The sequence below is a fragment of the Physcomitrium patens genome, chromosome 15 (genome assembly GCF_059467195.1).
Source record: "Physcomitrium patens ecotype Gransden chromosome 15, ASM5946719v1, whole genome shotgun sequence".
Taxonomy (NCBI): Eukaryota; Viridiplantae; Streptophyta; class Bryopsida; order Funariales; family Funariaceae; genus Physcomitrium; species Physcomitrium patens.
In genome coordinates this window covers 15,692,849-15,714,602 of record NC_143424.1, presented here as the reverse complement: position 1 = coordinate 15,714,602, position 21,754 = coordinate 15,692,849, and the positions used below count along the sequence as shown (strand labels likewise).

At 37.9% G+C, this 21,754-nt stretch overlaps 2 protein-coding genes across 4 annotated transcripts; both read right to left on the bottom strand.

The window, feature by feature from the left end:
- Nucleotides 1–3,037: 3,037 nt before the first annotated feature.
- On the bottom strand, nucleotides 3,038–9,172 carry LOC112292685 (uncharacterized). Of its 3 annotated transcripts, XM_024541426.3 has the most exons (11): nucleotides 8,781–9,172; nucleotides 8,397–8,440; nucleotides 8,026–8,144; nucleotides 7,300–7,408; nucleotides 7,072–7,111; nucleotides 6,821–6,910; nucleotides 6,555–6,654; nucleotides 6,083–6,219; nucleotides 5,569–5,671; nucleotides 4,126–5,136; nucleotides 3,038–3,357 (listed from the first exon to the last, which is right to left on the bottom strand). In XM_024541426.3, the coding sequence occupies exons 2-10, from the start codon at nucleotides 8,416–8,418 to the stop codon at nucleotides 4,159–4,161; spliced, it is 1,698 nt and encodes a 565-aa protein (XP_024397194.1). In that variant the 5' UTR covers nucleotides 8,419–8,440; nucleotides 8,781–9,172; the 3' UTR covers nucleotides 3,038–3,357; nucleotides 4,126–4,158. The 3 variants fall into 3 exon arrangements, with proteins under 3 accessions (XP_024397194.1, XP_024397192.1, XP_024397195.1); XM_024541424.3 differs by lacking the exon at nucleotides 8,397–8,440 and having other exon boundaries at nucleotides 8,781–9,098; XM_024541427.3 differs by lacking the exon at nucleotides 8,397–8,440 and having other exon boundaries at nucleotides 7,718–8,144; nucleotides 8,781–9,072.
- A 3,665-nt stretch (nucleotides 9,173–12,837) lies between these two features.
- LOC112292007 (diacylglycerol O-acyltransferase 1-2) lies at nucleotides 12,838–19,035 on the bottom strand. Its single transcript, XM_024540070.3, has 16 exons — nucleotides 18,457–19,035; nucleotides 18,116–18,196; nucleotides 17,818–17,891; nucleotides 17,526–17,625; nucleotides 17,248–17,315; nucleotides 16,870–16,993; nucleotides 16,569–16,670; nucleotides 16,095–16,196; nucleotides 15,694–15,830; nucleotides 15,330–15,411; nucleotides 14,787–14,807; nucleotides 14,463–14,525; nucleotides 14,211–14,258; nucleotides 13,850–13,912; nucleotides 13,583–13,636; nucleotides 12,838–13,260 (listed from the first exon to the last, which is right to left on the bottom strand). Exons 1-16 carry the CDS (start codon nucleotides 18,826–18,828, stop codon nucleotides 13,162–13,164), a joined length of 1,590 nt encoding a protein of 529 aa, XP_024395838.1. The 5' UTR covers nucleotides 18,829–19,035; the 3' UTR covers nucleotides 12,838–13,161.
- Between the last annotated feature and the right edge of the window lie 2,719 nt (nucleotides 19,036–21,754).

Below are 21,754 nucleotides of genomic sequence, written 5' to 3'. Positions count from 1 at the left end.
TCAATTTATTCAATTATTCTTATTAGAATTACTTTACAATTTTTCTTACCTTTATTCTCTAGATTTATATTTTCAAAGATTATATTTTATTATATTTTATTATAATTTTAAAATAAATATACACAATCATACATGCAATAATACAAAAGCACATAATTTTTAACTTTCAAAACCATGTACAATGTAATTTTATTTGTATTAGTATTTAAAATATTTTTTTGTTACTTATTAGAAGTTTCATTTAAAATATGTTTATGAAAAAGTTTTGGAATTCCAATTTTTTTTATAAGGAAAAATTTCAATGTAAATTTTATATCTAAACTTTGTATATTTGTATATAGATATTTTATTTAAAATCAAAATTTCCAAATATACATTCAAAGATTTAAAGACATCAACATCAAGTGAACTACTATTAGCTAGTTTATGATTATATATAGTTTTAATTTAAGCCTACAATAAAATAATATGCATATGAAAGTACAATTATATATATATATATATATAGGGTATTGCTGATGCCATCGCAAAATTTTGGCATTGCCACATATTCAATATGTTTCTTTGCTTATTTTATTCCATCCAAAAAAAAGCCAAGTATTTTTAACATATATTGAACTAAAAAAAAAAATGGTTGTGGTGGCAATGAGATCGTCTTGTATATATACATACATATTTATATAAATAAGTTTTAAATATTTTCTTTGCATAGAAGAAAAACCATGTTTATTTTGAATTTAAGATGCAAATAATTGTCCAAATGCAACTATTTTTTTTATAAATATTTTGCATACATAATTTTATTTATTTATTTAGTAATGTAGAAAAATAATTTTAAAATCTGATAAAAATTCACAAGTATTCAAGTATCTCAAGAATTGATATTATTTCTTTCTTCCAGTTAGATTGCCATTGGTTTGTTTATAATTTATACGTTTTTACAGGTATCTTGAAATGAAAAATTCAAAAAGAAAATTTTTAAAAAGTATTCCTGAGGAATTCAATTGTGCAAAAAAAACTTCACTATGTATAATAAATTCCCTTAAATTATAAATTATCAATATGTTTGAGGACCTAGAATTTAAGATTTACACAAAATTTTACTTCTGATGTACATGAGATTGAATAAGAGATTAGTCAATGCAAATATTCATTTAAGATATATTGACTTTAAAAAAATAACCGAAGAAACTATGTTTTGATAAGATTTACAATTAATAAAATAAATTTTTGTTGAGCATAAGTTTCATGATTCTAAAAAAAATCAAATAAATAACAATAAAAAAATCAAACAAACAAAGGATGGGTTTCTGAACCAACTAACAAAGATTGAAAGAATCTATAACTTCAAATGAGTTCCAGTGTATTTTACCTTCTGTGGCACAATGCTAAACTTTTCTTATGTTTACTTTACAATTAAAATAAACTAACACTTAATTTTGTCAAATGGGGTCTAGTTGGTAAATGAATGTTTGTATTGATAAGCTACATGATCTCTTGATAGTGAATATATAATAATATATTCATTACTTCCCAACATTGCCAATAAAATATTGTGAATCAGTAACTTGAAATTTACACTATTTTAAAGTTATTACAAGGTAAGAAAAACTGTATATATGTATGTATGTATGTATGTCGTTATGTATTATAATACACTAGTACTGTTTTTAAAAGTCTTGAATTATACCACATATTCAACAATATTAATCAACCAAATTATCGTCCATGCAGCAACTTGTAAATTTGGGATACTAAACTAACTCCAATACCAATGGCCTTGAAACGTATTTTATCAACAATTTATGGAACCAAAGAATCCATGACAATGTTGACCTGGTCACTGACCAACATCTAAAGAAGGCATTAGGGTTTGTTCCAGAGGGTCCCCTTGCAACCATTCAAAGTCTTTGCAAAGACACTACATTGTCACCATCAAAGAGTTTGTGTATTCAATTTGGGTTGGTGTTTTACATGTATACACACATACATGTCTTTAATATCTTTCAACCTAAGGCTGTATTCTCAAAATCTGTTTTGAATTTCCTCGCAATGTATTTGTTTAACTAACATTTTGTTCATAGATTGTTGTTATTTTTGGGATTATTACCTTTTTATTCATCAGCATTGGGTGACACAAACAGAACATCACCATCATTACAATTCTCTCTTTTTGTTTGTGGATGCATTTTTTCTTGTTTGTGCTCAATTGATGGGGCAATTGGAATTTTTCTTTGGTAGGGTACCTTCTGGAAGGTGGGCATTATGGTGGGCAATCTATCCCTCTCTCTTCCTCCCATCCCAATGGATAAATGCATCAATGAATCAAATCCTTTCAACCCCCATGGCCCACTTGTCAACAACCCACTTTTCATATATATATATATATATATATTTATTTTGGAGGGGGGGAGGAAGGGGGAAAGCCGTTTTGAGGCTTTTGTGGCCCCCCAAAAAGGAAAACAAACAAGACAAAAAAACACATCAACCAAATCAGAAGAAGAAACAAAACAAAATGAAGAAGAGAATTATTCTTTGGTATGATTGTGCAATAGCTGAAGGGGGTTGCTGACTTGTAACTTTCTTCAGCCTGGACTGAGATGATACGAGCCCAATGCACTCAGTTTGCAATCGCTTCAGTTATTATTTTGCTTTTCTCCAACCTTGAGCAGGCTTCACATGCAATCCACTTTGCTAGAATCTACACAACGTTGGGAACAGTATTCCACCCAATGGGAACCACTTGTTCTATCTCCCTCTTTCATTTCTCTCCAGCTGAAAGAAATGCACACTCTCTCTCTCTTAACACCAAGCTACCAACAGAGACAAGTTGAGGGTGGCCCTCCATAGCTCCAGTATCAATGAGACTGCCCACCTTTTGCCCAGCTTGGGAAAGGTTACGGTTACATACCATATGAATGGACCCAGTAAAAAGGAAGGAAGGGGGAATAAAATAAAAAAACAGAACAAAACAAAACAGAACAAACAAACACAGAGTACATTCGAAACCACACAAGTAGTTTACATGAAGATGGCATGATTGGAAGCTCTCACACAATTCTATTGGAGGGTTACCTGCCTTTAATAACAATTCAAGGTGATTAAGCATTAGTCCTTGGATCAAGTCCTACAAAAAAGAAAAAAGAAAATTTTGTACACTTACGTCTTCAAGGGTTTACGATTCCCAGCTGTTAGTAGAGGCACTAAATTGCACACCAGAAGTGATTGCAACAGCTGGTGCAGTACATGACTTCAGCTTTGTGTTTGATGAAGCTGTGGCTTTCAATCTGATTGCTGTGAAGCTTGCATTGGTTGGTTGGGTTGATGCTGTCAGAGCAGAGCATCAAATGGAGATCCCTGGACAGGCCCAGAATGTGGTTAATTAAAATGTTGGGAAGTATAAAAGAGAGGCATGGAGTTTACAGTCCTTGATGGTGGTTGAAGCCTGAAGGGTGGTGTCCCTCCAGTTCAGAAGGGGAGGGTTGCTGCTAACTTAGGTTGCAACAGAGCACTCTTCTAACATCCTCTGCAAAGTCAAAATAGTGTTCTGATCCAGGTGCCACACTTCCATCTCCCATAATATATCATGAAACATCCAGAATGTTCCTGGACCATGTGCACAACATCTGTCTACAGTGCAACTGCTCACATGGATCCACTGATACAAATGAAAAATTGGTGTTCTGACAAGTACACACATCACAACCACAATAGCTTCCATGGACCAATCTCAAATTAGTTGGGCTGTCCTTGCATGATCTACAGGTCACAACATCTTCTAAGTCCAAAAACTTCTTGTAAAGAGTCATGAACCACGATAAGGAATCCACCATAGAATGGCAACTCCAATAAAATAATATTTGTTGAAAAGAGGAAGAACAAGAAGAAGAAAGAAAGCAAGCAAGTCAACTAGGTGAGCCGCTCAAACCCAGAGGAGAACATTATGTGCGCTGTTCAAGTGTGCTCACAAGAGGTGGAAAAGCAGCAAAAATCGAACCCTATCTTTTCTTCTTCTTTTTCTCTTCTTTTTTGTTACACAGGAACCCCGCTGCTAGAAAGGTACCAATGCTGAAGAATTTACACTAAAGGGAATCACAACCGTAAATGTGAAAGTAACAATCTCACCTGCTTACATCCCATGAACCTCATTTTGAAGTCCTACACTGTAGTTATGTCTTGCTTTTTAAAAGATTTCCCCGCATCTTTACGCCATTTCCCAAACCTGAAGAATCGGAATCCTCTGTGATGTGCTCGAGAACGCTGTTGAATAATATCATTGCCATCTAGTGCCGCAGAAATCTTTTCAGACCCTACCCTATTCAGATCAGAATAATCACTTGATTGCGATGTCTGCTGAACGCTGGATCCCGTAGGCCCTTCCATCGCCTTGGTATGTGCTGCTATCGAGTAAGACACCTTAGTTTCGCACGTAATATGCTCTTTCGTGAGTTCCTCCGGTAAGAACTCCTCCTGGGTATCTAGAAATTCTTCTGCCTCATTAAAAAAATCCAACTTTGCCGTCGAGCAGATAGGCTCTGAGTTACCTGTGTTGTCGTTTTCTACACTAAGGGTTTCTCTGCTCTCAAAATTTTGAGAGGAGGCTCTTTGGCTGCTAAAATGCATTATAAGTTTCTCAAGAAATTCAAGAGCCCAAACGACCTCCGGATCTGAAGGTCCATCTTCCTCACTGGCCAATCTTATCTGCTGCTCCGGCACAAGTGACATGGTGGACATTTCTATGCCGTTTGTTTCAATAACGGGCGTCAAGATGTTGAGATCTTTGTCGTGAATATCAGCAAATGAAGCATTTGAAATTGGGACATCAGCCGTGAAAATGTTGCTATCAGAACATGTGTCTTGCCTTTCTTGAACCAAAACGTCCTCTGGTGTCCGGTTCAAAGGCTTAGGCAGCCTCTGGTCAGACAGTGCTTTGATAGCATACTCCACACGGTCAATTTCTTCTTGTTTATGAGGAACTTTGTAGAGTCCTGCCAAGCCCTTCTCTGGTGGCAACATAGCCATTAGCGCAGGGTCATGCATATTCAACGACATGTCGTCAAGAGCTTGAATGCGCTTATACATAGGCTCGGTGTCGAGGAGCTTCTCCAATGGACTTCCTTTGACCCCAGCAACCGCCTAAAGAATTCACTAACAAACAGACATTACAATTCTTTTCCGTTTCGCGCAAACACCATGCACACGTCAGTGTTCAGCTTTTTTCATTGAATGAATACGTTGCAAAGCAAGCAAAACCAACTGGGTTTAACGTTGAGCATTTCACATTGTATACTGTTCACTCTTCACCATTCACTCAATTCCATCTGAGTTTCCAGATACAGTATCATCCCAAAGACTATTGTGCCGCACACAATGTGCCATTCGTACCCTACAAAAGGCTATACGAGAAGTATGAAGACAATACTAAGAAGTGTGCATCAACACGTCCAGCGAAAAAAATTCCTCCAGTGGTCTTGATTGTTCCCGCATCATTAGATTGCTTCCAAAAATATCTACTTATTCACAATTCCCTAGAGCATTGGAATATTCAACAGGCAGTAAGAGCGTCACCTTTTGATACAACTTGTAGCCAAGGCCTAAAAGCTGCCTAGCAATGAAGTTGATTAGCCAAGGAGGAACAAGATCCAGCTTCATATCCAGATCCACAACAACACTATGTACAGGCCACACACACTCGGGAATTAGATTTCTGAAATAAATGGGGTATGAGGCAAAAATCAGGAATTAATCGCTCAAACCCGAACCTCCTCCTCTCCAATATAGCTACTATGTACTCTCATAAAAGCATCCTGAGACTGGTTATTGATTATATCCTCTAAATACTATATTTTAATCCAAATAAATGCAACTTCATGGAGAAAAAACGAACAAACATACACATAAAAATAATATAATGAACCATTAATTAATAGAAACACAAAAACAAAAACCTTTATCAACCAAAAACAATGTGTAACAAAATATTTGCACCTAGCAAAGCCAGGACGTCAGCACTATCTTTAGCAGCACATAGACAAACCGAGCCAAAAACCAAAACATACTTAAAAGATTTCAAGAGGTTTACCGAAAGAAGCTACGATTGTGACCAATCTTCTGCAACACAAATCCACCCTCAAGGTCCATACGGACCGCATTTGAATGCAATCCTGGTATTTGAGTGCTGCTAATTCCATCCACCTTCTCCTCTGGGACATCTGGCGCCTGTGTTGAACAACAGCATACTAATCAATACTAGCACATAACAAACTCCAGGGGTTGAAAATGAAAGTATGAACAAGGAGTCTTACGCATACACAACATCAACTTCTGACTGAAGCTGCTCAAACCCCATAAGATCGAAAGGGAAACGTTAAAAAAATAACATCTCGAAAGCTGGGTGACCAAAAAAAGGAAAAAGAAAGAAAAACAAACGTCAACAAGCCGTTCCCACTGCTTTGATGCTTTCAAAAAAGATGATGAAATATAACACAAGCTGCATCCATCATGTAGGGGATACAAGTTACAAACGAAATGAAAAAGAGGCTTCCAACACTTACTGTTTTGTATAGTACAGCCACAAGATCTTCATCAAAGTATTCCAATTCATATGCAGATAGGATTACTTCACGCATTGCAAAGGGCCAAGGCACTTTAAACCTTCATTAAAACAACCACCCATTGACTGCTATAATCAGGGCGGCATCAAGGATGATCCAAAAACATAAACAATTAAAAAGCTCTGGAGCGTTTGAAAACTAGATGTCCGGACAAGACAAATACATTGCATCTTCCATGTCAAAAACTAGATCCTTTAAGCTCATACCTCAGCACAGAGTGGTCTCCACCTACAGTGTTTCTTTCAAGCCACCTGGACTCTGTGATCTTGAAGGTAGGTGCAACAAACTGTGGCCACCTGGAAATAACGTGATGATATTCTTATGTCGATTCCTTGGCATTCAAGCCAGATTTCCAGAAGTAATGAAAACATAATAATGTGAAATATTTTGAAGTTACACAAAAATGCTCTCAAAATGCACATTCTCACATAAATAAACAAAGTTCCGCCGAACTTACCATTCTTTATACATTGGCACCTCCCAAGCAACAACCAAAGCTGCACATGGTAGCAGAAGAAGAAGATTGCAAGCGTCAGTTATCTCTAGGCTGCCTGAAGAAATACACTAATCCACGGTAAATCCTTGAAACCAAGGAACAGACACGGAGGAGGAACAACGTTTTTTGTAAAGTAAAATGAATGAAATAATAATTAAGAAATAAATAATTGCAACAATAACAACTCACCGTGTGACAAAGGGCCGTCGATTACGCCATCTAAGCATAGTGAGTGATATGGAGCTCCTTCTGGCCCTTCTCGGTACATAACCCGAAACTGTGGAGTATCTTGCTTGACCTGAACAAAATCTCAGATTAGGGTACAGTATATCTGTGCGGCCAACACTAATCTGACATTGAATAACTTTAAAGATTATACTCGCGTAGCAGACCCATTTGAAAAGAGACAAGGCGACTGCATTCCTAGCTCCATCATTCCTTTCATTCGTGAAACACACAGTGAGGTTTACAATGTCGCTCAACAAAACTAATACTAACAAATCAGGCGAGTGGCAAATCGTGGTATGTTGAAAATAGAAGAACATAAACCTAGCGATTATCAAAATATATCCGGACAACCCCAACTCGCGTACACGAGAATTGCCACCTTAAAATGTGATGAGTTCACCGTGCCCAGTGTTAGCAAGCTCATGACGTCCCTCAAGGACGTATTGGGTTGTAGCACAAGGCCAGAGTAATTTAGGTGTGCTCCTGGGAAAAGGGTGTAATAGGCTGAGAGGAACGCAAGCGGTAATATAGTAGGCTCCGCACGGTGTTATTGATAAACTCCACATGCAGTTGATTGTCTTTGACGTACCCGCCAGTATCATATGTAGCCACTTCCAAGCTGTCACGGATAGAAAATAGACCTTCGGAAGCGCTTGAAATGTTTACAAAGGGAGAGAGGGACTTCACCTTCCATTCCCCATCTACAATTTTCGTTGACCTCTCTCCTTTGGCACTCCTCAAAGCATCCAACAATTTCAGCAGCTGTTTGCTTCTCTTCTCTACAACTTCGTCAGTTGCTAACTTTTCTGAAACATGACAACCACGCAGTGATCATTCTCAGTCGATGCTTAGAACGAATACAACCCCCGCCCAGCCCCCCTGCGCAAGAAGAAAATAAATAAATAACAACAACCAACCAACCAACTCATAAACTAGTTTCACCACTTTCATTAATGATTGATGACTCACAAATCAGGCATCCAAATAATGCCACAAGAATTTCTCGCTGCGATCCTCCAAAATTAATTTTCAAGGTCAGGGAGAAATAGAAACCGAACCTTGGGCAATGCAGCTGACCATCTTCGTTCCGTCAGTTCGGTAGCTACACTTAGACCAAAATGAACAAAAGGACATACACTAAAAATTATCTGGCTGCTAACAGAATTCCCAATACATGCTCTACGCTTAAGAAGAGTCTACGCTTATGTGCTCTATAACGACAAAAGATACACAGGTGCTCATTTCGACAGAATGTGGGACATTTTGATTTGTTCACGACTTTTTTCTAACTAGGGTAGTCACTGTAAAACTCCTGAAGAACGAAAGAATGAAAAAGAGGGTGCTCAGCGATTGGTAGGGCGTTCGTTATGCGGAGATTAGGGAGCACCACCAGTCGCAATTATTCATCAACACTAAGAGAAGCTTAAAGCAGAGCAACGAACCTGAGCTGGTTTTAAGTAGCTGCTTGCGAACAAGGTTGTTGAGGATTGCAGTATCGGACAAAGCTGACGATGATAATGTTTTGTCCAACCTTCGGCGCGCATCTGTAATGCTAGTCATCCTTCCTTCACTCTCCCCTTCATACAACTCCTCCTCTTGCTGAATCTCCTACCTCTGCACCCTCTCTCATCAAAGATGCACATTACCCACTTCCGGAAACCGCACTGGATCACCAATTCCAGCTCCTCCTTACCCCCGCACCACCGTACCCAAAACATTCGTCTCACTTCTCTCGCTTCCTCTCCCTGTCCGCCGAGCCTCGTGCTTCCTAGCAAAACGACGGGCCTCCATACCCACACATCAGATCACGCAGTAACGTCCGTGGCTATCCGTAACGTCATCCGTGCACGATACAGGGAGAGAAGTAAATGCGCGTCCACTCCACCTCAACTCGCCACCAAATTTCTTCACATTCGAAGCTTCAGTCTCTCTCTCGCAGCGTCCTCTGCAACACAGCGCCCTCGAGGAACTGGCACGAGAATCCGCAGCGAGCGAAGGCAGTCCTGCGGGCTCACCTCATTCTCGTGCATCTTACCCTCGCCAGCGCCGCTCCGAAACGGGCCCGGTATCCAAGGTCTCCACATTGTCACACTGTATACCCCCCCCTTCAAAGAAGCGTAGGTCGTGACATGACTGTGGCCCGGGATGATCCATCAATAACGACCTTCCTACCTACCTTACCTACCTAGCTCCCCTCCAGAACCTCCCTACTGTCCCGATCTCCCCACCTACCCTCCGTTTTCATTCCCGAAAATACTCTCTAACCATGTACTGTCTGAAAGCATGAAAATAACCTATTAATAACTATTATTAAATGTGTAAATTAATTATTACTATGATGCAATATATTTCAAATTGGTAATACATTTCAAATACCAATCAATGTGTAATAAAATACAATAAGTGTTTTTATCTATGTGTCTGATTTAATTATTAGAAGTAGGTTGAATTTAAAAGTTTGGATTACTATTGGTTAAAAGTTTAGAAAAAATATTGTATCTCTTAACTGTAAATGTAACAAGTAGAAGAATGATCCTTTGACAACAAAATTGAAAATTTATTACCACATTAAAATTTTATATGCATCAATGATGCTGCAATTCTTATACAAATGCAAACACATGAAAGTTTGGGCATCATCAAAACGATTCTCTGTCTCTCTGTGTGTGTCTCTCTCTCTCTCTCTCTCTATCTATCTATCTATCTATCTATATATTTATAAAATATTATTCAGGGGAATTTATAAAATAGTGAAACAATCTAGAAGTATTTACACTTAGGGAAACAAATCAAAAGGGATTTGCCATAAATAAAATATGTAGAAAAATCATTCCCCTATTTGTAAATACTTTCAGATTTGTTCCCCCTATCTGTAAATTCCTCTGTAATTTATAATTTAGAAAATTTGGGGTTTTCTTGGCATGGTCAGGAATTAACACCAACATCTATTATTATTTTATATTAATGACCTGGGTTTTACGCACAAATCAATGCTATCAAAGATTTGTGGGAACATGGAAATGCTTGCAACACATTCCATTTCTTTTAGCTTAAAACAAACATATAAAAAAGATAATTAAATCAAAATTAAAAAATTCACATCAATCCCAAGGCTAGAACTAAAAGGAGTATTGGAAACAAGATGATAGTGACTGAAGAATATATATATCCAAAAATAAAAAAATCAAAGCATACTATACAACACCTGCTCCGAAAAGATGCTCCCCTGTTACCACATGAAGAGCAACACTAAAACATATGAACACTATTTTACAACAATAAGTAAAGAATCGAACAAACGAATGAAAAGTGGGTCATCACGTCGACATATCATCCATCATTGAATTCCCGGTCTTGTGCATCTTCCAGGCACTAGGTGTGAATAAGGTACTGTCGTGACCGCGACGGTTGTCCACCGTGGCGGAAGTCGGAGCCAACTCAGCGTATTGAGGTGGCGTGGTCTTGGAGACAGACGCAGTCAGAATGGAGGTTACAGTCAGAAGCTGTGTCGGGACCGTAATTGTTGTCGCAGACAGGGCTCAGGCTATGGCGCTCTTGGAGTACGCAACGCCATCTTGCAACGCTGGCAGGCTATGGTGACGGCTTCAGGACGCTTCTATGTCCGTCGTCATCGGCTAGTTCCTCGCTGCGGCTACGGCTTTGGGTTTCTCTGAGGTGATGGGTGATGGGTGATGATGCCAATCTGCTGCGGTCTCTGTGTGTACCTTGCAGAGACATGACAACCGTTGCCTTTCGTCTTCGTCCAGTGTCCTGCCTCTGGCATCTTGGCTCAAGATTTTTGGTGCAACGTGCAGGCTGAAAAGACAATTCAAAACATGCTGCGTAGTTGGGTATTTGTCGGTGCGTGTAAGTTGCGAGTGCGGAATGTGGTGCGAGATTAGGGTTTTTGCTAACATGGAAGGTGGTCGAGTGTGGTGGCCTGAATTGGCCTGACATACTAGAAGTTCAGTGGTGTTGAGTCCCAGGAGTAACATTGGAGGGGTTTCCAGGCCATGTGTTGAAAAAAAGTACGAAGACTTTGAATGTGTCTGTCTCTGTGGGTCTAAGTGGTCTAAGTGAGAGAGGTATTCTTCCTTCATTGATGTTCTCTGTTTTTGTACGTTTCTTTTTCTTGCCGTCTTGCACTTTTTTTATTTTTTATTTTTTTAAGGCCACTCCAAACGCAAATGATCCATGTGAAGGTAATCACGACAGCAAGCAGTTAAGCTGTAGCGGGAGCCATTAAGTGGTGATTTTGCCCTTGGGACCAGTGGCGTAGAATCCAGTTTTTCAATCTTTTGAGGTAGATTTCACTGATTTTGTTGTTTTTTTTAGTTGTTCTCCATATTGAATTATCTTCAAGCATTAAACAGGAATTGTTAAACTGTTACAAAAAAAATATTTTAGAAAAATGATGCATGTTGAGATTTGGTTAGTTGGAATTGTTTGTCAATCATCTATTTTGTGTCATTAGCATTTGCAACTAGTATTCATTTTAAAGTATTATTGGTCGGTGATGAAACATTTGGTATTACAAGCCATTATGGGCGTATTTGTCATCATCTGGTCATAATAGACACCCCGCAATGTCCAACTAACAAAGGGATTCATAAATTTGATTTAGAATCGCTTTACATGCTACTTTGGAGGTTCACTGAGAAAACTTAACTCATTCATTTTCATTTGCATAATTGTTGGAATTTATTGTTTACTATTTTTTGTTTTATAAAAATTACTTTTGTACTTTGTTCATTACTTCATTGTCCTACATGGTAGCATTTCCAATTTGCATTTCAATGCGCATACCAAGAGTGTTGGATAGAAATGGGGCCTTTTACTACCACTAGCCAGAGAGACCTAGTGTTAATGATAAAAGCTATTTTGATTGGTAGCATTCAAGGCTCAAAGTGCGTGTTGATTTTTAATGGGCTTGAACAACACTTCACTCCAGTTTTGGACATGCAAAACTTCACAGACATCTTGTGAAGAGTTCTCGTAGCACTGTGTCTCACAATACAACAAGTGAACTGAGTTTTTTCGAGCTACCTTCCAGATGGGATTAGTGAACCTCCCCAAAATATCTTCTTCGGGAAAGTTCACTTACAGAAGAAACAAATCTAAAAATTACTAAAATCTATCATGTCGCCTGGCCTGGTCGAATGCCACGAATTCAGTGATCTAGGAATCACCAATCTTTCATTAGATGAAATTAGACTATTTCATACTAGAATGCGACATCTTAAAGAGGACATGAGAAGTTGAGGAGAAACGATTGAAGGCTGCAAAACTTGCAATATAAACTCTGATCATGTGCCGTTATATCGAGCACAATACTACTACCACATCTTGAGACACAAATGCTCCTGCCGATTTCCGAAAATTACTCAGAAAATGATGCTATTTTGTGCGACAGACCTGGGAGAAAGTCACAACTAATCCTATACAATTGTGAGAGAAGAAGCTTCTAGATATTAGAAAGCCCAAAATCACCAGGACATCATGAGGAATGAACTATCGTCAGTCAGTACTTCACTGAGAGATCAAGACTACTTCCAAAAGCTCTTACAAAGTCTCTTAGTCAATCAGCAACTACCCTAACAAGAACCCTAAATACTCCTAGCTCGAAACTAAATACAATTGTTACTAATTCACCTCTAGCTGGCCAAGAATATATTCTCCTTCGTAATCTACCTCCAAATGAATCATTATAGAAAAGCATATGAGGTGCCATTTGGCTGACCTTAAAAAGAATCATATCCTGGTGCAGCTGAGGAATGCTATTCAACAAAGCTAGGAACTGCACTAACAAGTGGTCTTCCCTGTTCAGTTGCTGGAAAAGTTGACAACATCGTGGTAGTACAAGAGCAAGCACATGGGTTGCCCCACAATGCAGAAAAAGAACCAAAATACCATATTTCCAACCTGGGCACATTCAAGTCGATATTAATGTCTTACATCTAACATTGTACTATGCGACTGAATAAACAACAATTTAAATGACAATATATCACGTTATGCTTTAAAACTCAACCGCGTAGAAGACGTTATGAAAGGTTCTATCAGACAAAACATGTAAACACAAATAATTGTGTGTCACTGTTCCTGAACGCTACGAAAATCTCTTATAATTCTTTGGGAGTTAGTACAAGAAATTGGCTGCTAAAGCCCTAGTTACCTCTGTTCTTAAGGTCAGTCTGCATTATAATGCCATACCATGCAAGTTTCAGGAATCACAAGCACGTACCATAGAATTGTGATATCGCTCTTTAATCACATTTGTCAAGTACACCAAAGGAACCTGCATGACAAATTTCATGGAATGAAACTACTCCTCAGTCTTAAAAATGAACAATGAAAAAAAATTAAATAAGAGGAAGAAGAAGAAGCAGAAGAAAGCAAGAGAGACAAATTATCTTTTTTGACTAAACAAAGAAAAAAGCAAAAAAAGAAGAGGTAAAGAATCTAACTATCCATTCTGTCTCTTATTCTAGAAAAGTGAAGACTGAAATACCTGCAACATGATGCCAAGAAAAGCCCAGCATCGAAGCATATGACAGGGAACACCAATGACAACCTTCCAAAGAGTATTAAATATTGAAGGTCAGTACAATAGCGGTAGTAATGAATCAGTGCAGTGAGAAGGTACATTCAATCATAGAACCAATCACTTATGTAACCACTGTTTGTGATATGTTTCCAATCAGAGCAAAACATGTGATAACTACCGTCACAAGCAAAAGAAAAAGTGAAAGTAACCAACAATGGATTGTCGACTCTCAGAGACAGCAGATCAAAAGCACCTAACAAGCTTTGGCTACAGCCTGGAGCCATAACTTACTTACTTTATACACATTTAAAGTGAAAGCACATACCTCATGAAACAAAGCAGAAATTGCAAACACCAGTAGCACTGCTGTTGACTGTCGATGCCCCAACCCCAGAATTTCCAAAGTGAACAAAAATATATTAAAACGCGCAGGTGTGAAATGGAACTTCAATTGGTTACTTCGGAAAAGAAGCATACGACATAAATGCCCTCCGACCAAATAAATTAGAGAGAAGTCCAAATTGATTGGAACTTCACAAGTACATAACGAGTCATCTGGGAAAACCAAATGAAATACCTTGTGTAAACCAGCTCGAATGGAAGGAAAATATATATGCCGCACCATCCACTTGTGCACAGGCTGGATACAACCCGTACGTACACATAAGCATTACAGAAAAACACAAGAAATTCATTCCAGAGAATTTATGTTTTTATCTGCTAAAGTATCATGGTGGAAACAGCTAACTATGTATGTTGACCTAGAAATTCTTGGTCAGAAATTTTGAGGTTGCATACAAATGGTTCATTCACAAGTAAAAGATGTAGAGAAGAAAAAACCATTACGTTCTACACAATAAAAGACATGTAGAACGCGACAAAGTGGCAACGAGATCCATACCATGTTCCACATTCGCCAATACTGAAATGTGTAAGTTTCATCATAGATATCCACCACAACACAAAGTCAGTAAAAAATGACTTCAACATTACAAGCAGCAGATTCTCGGGCCAATCTTACTAACTAATCAGTGAAGTGGAACAGGAAACGCGAATTTTCGACAATTGAGTGGAAATTTTTAAAGCGTCTGAACTGAAAAGAAGAGTTGTATACATTATAAAGTGCGGGTTCTAAGATTTCAACTCCCCAAATAAGGAACAGTAAAAACAGGTTCAACTACGAATACAATAAGCTTGGAATGACAACATAATGTTGCTGATGCATGGCGTGTACATTTTTATCCAAGGTTGACACATTCATCTACCAATCAAAGAAACCGAGAGTTTTACACAAGAGATAGGTTCTCGTTGATATATTAAAAGGAGGTGGGCCTGTCCATAGCATTTGTTGAAACCAGAAAACATGATAAAACTGTTTAAAATCTAAAATTTGCAACAAATTAGTTTTAGAGACTTAATGAATGAGAAAGAAAGAACTCTCTACCTCTTCAACTGTTTGCGCATTCCACCAGTCTTTGTAAAATTCCCTGTCTCCAAAGCAAAGTAGCTCTGCTACTACATTCAACCTGATTCCGACACATCAAACGAAAGTCAAACCAGAATACACCAGCAGAGTACTATCATGATATTTTATTATATATACAGACAACCATTTAAATGCATATATAAAACTCGTCTCAATACCAAACATATTCTTGCAATAGCATGTATTATGAATAAAACATCAACCCAAGTTGATAGAAGCAGCACGCAAAGAAATCTTGTATACATATAAATTCTGCACAGGTTTCGTTATGGTATTTTCATCCCACTTTTTTGGAAGAAAGGAATCATAATCGTGGACATACCAGAGATGAAAGAAACAGTAGAATAGACAGAGCCAAACGTAGAGAACTGGCAAGGAGAGCTTCAAAATCCTCTCCAGTGCTTGAAGGTAGTTGCCCCGGAGTGGGTGTTGCGAGTTCTTTACAGTGGGGTTTATGTACTACAAGAAATAAGAACATCACGAACAATGTAAGACATGGGACAAAAAAATCGCTAACAATTTCCGACGAACGTGTTGATCGCTCTTGATACTGACACCCTGTAGCCCCATGAGTGAAAAAGGACTGTCATCGATAAAAGGGGATGGCCATTGACAAGTATAATTGGGTCCGGAGCAGCTTTTGAGACTATTGCCACATGCTGCAAAGCTAACCAAACGAACAGTTCATTCCAGTAATCTAGTGGAAAAATAGAAGAAGAGCACCTGTTCAATGATAAATCCCATTAAACCCAGGAAAACCACCAACTTCCCGACTTGCCGCAACACCCAGCCTTTTCGAATCGTATCAGAACGAGGATAGCTCAACTGAAAATGAAACGGCCCACCAACTGAAATTCAATACATACATACATACATACATACATAGAGAGCGAGAGAGAGAGAGAGAATGCAATACAATTACCAAGTTACAAGAGCAAAGAAGATTAGAACCGAAAAGTTTTAAACGGTGAGAAAGAACCCCAACAATGCACATGACATCGAGTTCGAGATTCAACAAGTAGAATTCAACAACTGTCTTTATAATAGGGAGTAGACAAAATATATTTAGACACCGCACAATTCTCTTTAGCTACTTCTATATGATGTGCAAAACTGATCAGAGTCATGGCAAATCGAACCCGTCACTATTCTCCAAATTCCTTACGCATAATCTACAGTATATGTGTCAAAGTATACCTGATAGCAAAGTGTGGGTGCTAGCATGAAATAAGTAATATTTTTGACAGTGAGATGGTTCGGAACTTCAATCTTTTCTGCATGCTGTGGTGGCTCAGGCTGCTGCAATTTACAGGTCGATTTTTGATATTTTAATTACATATTCTTACGCACCGTAATCGACGCTTTTCTACAAACAAATGGTTTAAAATAGAAATTGCAGACCCCAACCTCGGAAATAAACAGGATCACGAAGTTTCAGATGTGATGATGAAATCCAGACAAATTGCAATAAATAATTTAAGATGAAAGACGATTGGACCTTTTCCCCAGCTTTCAGAAGTTCTCGCAGGTCCTTGTTGGTGTGAGCATAAGATATTAGCTTCATCCACCCAGTTACTGCAATGATTATCAATACGAGACCGGACAACAATGCGGATTGCACCCTGAATCCAGCCAGTCATAAAGATTCAGCGACGTTCTTTTTCTCTTTCGTTAAGAGAGGTTGGAGAAAAGAAGGGAAAATAAGGAAATAAAAGAGGAAGAAGCACAGTCACGTAATAACAGCACCCATAGATAAACAGTTGCGCTATATTTTTCGGTACACCGTACGTCCAATAACCGCTGGCACAAATTGGCGTTACACACATGTGACGATTATTATGTGGATATGCAACGATAAGGGAAAAAGTTAACATGCCTGTGTATTACATATCCAGGATAGAGGATGCCGACAGTACTGATGATAAGATGTAGTACAAAAATTACCTGGACAATGAAAGAGAAACATTATAAAAATATATGGAAGGATTAAGAATCTTGTCTCAGGGCAATCACCCAGACCATGTTGTCGCTACCGCCGTGAGCACGATTGTGACTTGCATTTGAACTCATCTTGCAGAATTTGACCAAAAAATCATGCCAAAAGCGATTCAAAATTGAAGAATTCCTCCCGATTATCAACTAGAAAATACTTACTCTTTCTGAAACATTTGATATCACCACTTTTCCGTTGATATTTTCCCAGCACAGTTTTTCTACTAGCAACGCCGCCAAAGGAAAAATTGGCAAGGTCAAACTGCACAACACAGAGCACCAACTCCATCAATACAAGCTGTAATTAAACCACTTCCAGTGTGATGTCTCATTACATTTTTGACAATCGTTAAACCTTCCTAACCATTAGACGTGCTAAAATGCACACTTTCGTTGCAAAGCAAATAGAAAGAAAGTGCACATGAAACAATAGGACAACTTCAGCCTTGCGTACCCACACATCAAAAGTGGCCAATCGCGTGCAGACTTCGAACTGAACCAGAAACCCGTCCTAATCAGCAGTCCATACTGTCAAGCAGCTAACTCGTACGTTAGAATCTGAACACTTGTGGAGCGCAGGATGTTGTCAAAATTATTCTACATCTAAAAGTGTTGATCATTTTCAGATAACCCCGCCAAATCATTTGAATCCCACGAAACGCATGCCTAGACTTCGATAAATACTACTAATACATTCTTCTTTAACGAAAGAACTCATAAACAACGCCCGTAGCCGCGAAACACCAAAATACCTTCATCAAGTTCTCAATAATAAGCCGGCTGTTGACAGCTATCAAAACCACGATACAAAGATTGAATAGCCCAGCATGGCTCTGCAATGAAGAGAAAATTAATCGTGAGCTTTGTCCAAAGAATTACGCGTGAATAATAAACACATACATTGGATCGTTACAAACGAGCAGATATAAAGTCTACATATAATAAGGTACAAAGCTAACCACGTCCAAAATGCAATTTAAAAAAAAAATCAAGCAAACAGGAAACGAAGATCAAACAATCGCGGAAAGCATTTCAGGATATCATTTTGTTAAAGAAAAATTATGCATATCCAAAATAGTCCTCCTCCACTAACCTGTCGAAAGATTGCATCCGAACTCAAGGGGCTCTCCTTAATCTTTTGATGCGCGGGCGTAGACCCCCGCAGGACGAATTTCGTGCTGACTTCAACTTTTTGAGTGACAATCCTCTCCTCCATGAGTCTTTTCTTCCCGGGCCTATCGTCTAGAAGATTGCCACTGTCTATGGACTTGAAGTGGACGCTATTGCGCTGTCGTACAGTCGACAACTGTCCATTCACAGCACCTATTGTGCTCACGCTGTCTTCCTCCCCCGAAGTCACGTCCGACTCCACATTTGTCATTTCGGACAACTGCGAGGACGAGTCTAACGAATCTCCAGCTCCCTCGGGAACATCCTCTCGCTTCGCCACGCCCGAGTCCGCCATGGTTGTTGCCTCTCACTGCTGCGATTGCCTGCCTGGCTGCACAGACCTTAACTACCGCCTCCAAAATGCGAATTCACTAAGCGCAACCGCATCCGATTAATGAGCATGAAGATAGAAACATTTCTATCGCCGAAACGGTGATCCGGCAAGCGATCGCTTCCCAAAAATCAAAACGGCGCCTCGAGCGGCAGGCGGTGCTTCTCCTTTCAAAGGCCCCGACTCTACAACGAACAACTAGCGACCTGGTTGGTTGGAACTCCCCCCGTTGGTCGGTACGTAGGTCTCATGAGCTGCCTTGTAGGTATCTCGAGTCAGTAATTTTAAAGGGGTACTTCACCTTTCAAAAAATTACATGTTACATGCTAATTTCTCTATAGATTAACCTTCCTCATGGGATGGTAAAAAATTATAAATTACCGCCCCTGTGACAGATCACTGTGGATTGTTTTACCTACAACCTTTCTACACCGGTGAAAGGTACTCCAAATTACTTTGCCCCACTACCGTTGGGAAGGGTTGCTGTTCACAGGACGGTTGCTATCCCCGCAGCTTTGTCTCCTTCAGTAATATGGAAACAAGTGTTGGGCTCTTCAGCAAGTTGGCTATTGGTGGCGAAGAGGACTTGGGGCTTGGTCATGGGGACCTATGAGCTTAACACCCTGATAGTCCCTATAGCCGTGTTTGTGTGGCATATGACCGGAATATTCGATATGAAGGAAGACCCTGATTGTTTTCTTTCATCGGTAAAATTAATAAATAATTAAAATGATATGAATTTTTATATACATATATATATATATATATATATATAGATATATATAAATGTGTATTGAACTTATTCTCAACATCAACTTCCATTTTTCTGTTACGAAAAAATATTTTTTAAAATAGGAAAAAAGAGGTGATTGTTAGTTTGGCATTCTTCACCAACATCCACAAACGACCTTCAACTTGGCTGGTAGGAAAGATAGAGAATTGGCAGGTACTGGGCAAGTCCTTGGGCAGGTCCGAGGGACTGGATCAGGCGCGCTGCGGCGAATATTCGGAAGCTGCCGAATAGCAACTGGGGCTCGTCGAACGATGCCTCGGTAATGTCGGACACTTGGCATGAGAGGTTGAGCTGTTAAGGCACCAGAAGACGTGGTAAAATTAAACATAGCTTTTGTGCTCTAGTATGAACTTTGGGTGATTAAATACTACCGCAAAAAGTTGGTTTGGTAGGTTGTGGCTGAAGCTTATGCTACTTTGTGGCAAAATACCTATCTGTGCTTAAAACTAGATTTCTGTCAGTTTTGAGTAGTGTTCTTTTCCAACTATCCAATGCTTCGCATTGTTGCTTTCAAATATGGCTTTCCTGCATTATGCACATCTTATTAGGAGCCTGTGATGCCTTGTAACATGTACTAGATATGATTTACGTTTAGCTTTCACCATTCATCATGTTGCTCAATTCATGGCAAAACCAAGTTATTTGCAATGGACACATTAGATTGTTTTGTATTTTGTTAAATAAAGACATTTTGGATTAATAATTCTTAAATCTTATATCTCTACATTTCCACCTCATCTTTACAGATAGTTATACAATAAACCTTAAGCTCGATAAATATAAATATAAATATATTTCAATTCTTTATTTTTATATTGGTATTCTAAGCAACAAGTTAAGATTGTTCAACAAAGTACAAAGTTCAAATATGTAGCTATAGCCTTGGCTTTGAAAACATTAATGTGGCTGCAAATCTGTTTTTAAATGGATTTAAAATAATAAATCACTGAAAAATATAATCTCTTGTAATAATCAATCATATAGTATTTAATTAATAATTCGGGCTTTCATACTCCAACAAAAACATCTAAATATGAAATATTACTTTAGTAAAGATTGGATAATTTGGAAAGTTCTTTTTGGATCTAAACAATGCACCATAAATTTTTATTTATTTATTATTATTATTATTTGCATTAGCACAATTGGCGACCACTTCTAATTAAAATTTATTTTATATAAGACTTTTACTATTAGATATAAATAGCCAAAATCCACATATATTACAAATATGCCTTAATTGTCTAATAATGTTTCCTAATAACTACCAATAATTTGGAAACATTATCAAACGAGTTTCTACTAAAACTTTCACTTCTTTCTTTATTAAGCCATTTTAAAAATAAATACATTAAATCATATTAGATTGTTAAAAAATAAATAAAAGTAATTGGGAGTTTATTTTACTTGCATCCAACAATGTAACTAAGTAAATTGAGACTAAATCCTTTTAAAAATATCATATATATATATATATATATATATTTTTTATAAAGTATAAAATAGATAATGATAAGCTTAAACCTATAGAATATTTTTAAAGAATATATTTAAATAAAAATAAAAAAGCTAGATATATAGAAAAAATATGATAATAAGAAAATTTAAAATTCTATAAAAATAATAAAAATAACAAGAGATTTAGATAAGAAATTCGCCCAAATTGGGAAGCTATATTAAACTAGTTCAATACTTGATTGTATTATTAGATCAAATGCCAAGATGGTCAAACAATGAAAGATTAATTCACAAAAAAGAAAGAATATCATGTCATGGCATGCATTTAGTGGAGCATTTAGTACAATGTGACAAAGAATCAAATTCAAATCAACTATAGACAATCACTTCTGAAGAAAATAATATGTGCATGACTTCTTAGAATTAAAGTACTATTTGAATAAGTTAACAAACTAAAAGAAGTATTAACTTAATTCCACAAACTTTACACAACTTGTTGCTGGGACCATTATTTAATGTGATGGTATAACATACAAGTTTTATCTAAGTTAAGGATAAGAAGGCATGTGAACCTTCTTTTAAAAGCATACTTTATTGTATTAGTTGATTGTAGCAATTTATTGTGAGACACCTTTAGAG

Bases quoted from the DNA above. Each gene is read 5' to 3' on its own strand.
- LOC112292007 (XM_024540070.3), bottom strand. From the start codon at position 18,828: ATGGCGGACTCGGGCGTGGCGAAGCGAGAGGATGTTCCCGAGGGAGCT. The intron at 16,994-17,247 runs GCATGTTAACTT...GGCTGGATTCAG, and splicing joins CCTGGATATGTAATACACAG to GGTGCAATCCGCATTGTTGT. The intron at 14,808-15,329 runs GTAGAGAGTTCT...TACACATTTCAG, and splicing joins ATGCGCAAACAGTTGAAGAG to TATTGGCGAATGTGGAACAT.
- LOC112292685 (XM_024541424.3), bottom strand. From the start codon at position 8,898: ATGACTAGCATTACAGATGCGCGCCGAAGGTTGGACAAAACATTATCA. The intron at 8,145-8,780 runs GTTCGTTGCTCT...GTCATGTTTCAG, and splicing joins GCTACTTAAAACCAGCTCAG to AAAAGTTAGCAACTGACGAA. The intron at 7,409-8,025 runs GTGAAGTCCCTC...GATTTTGTTCAG, and splicing joins TTGTAGATGGGGAATGGAAG to GTCAAGCAAGATACTCCACA.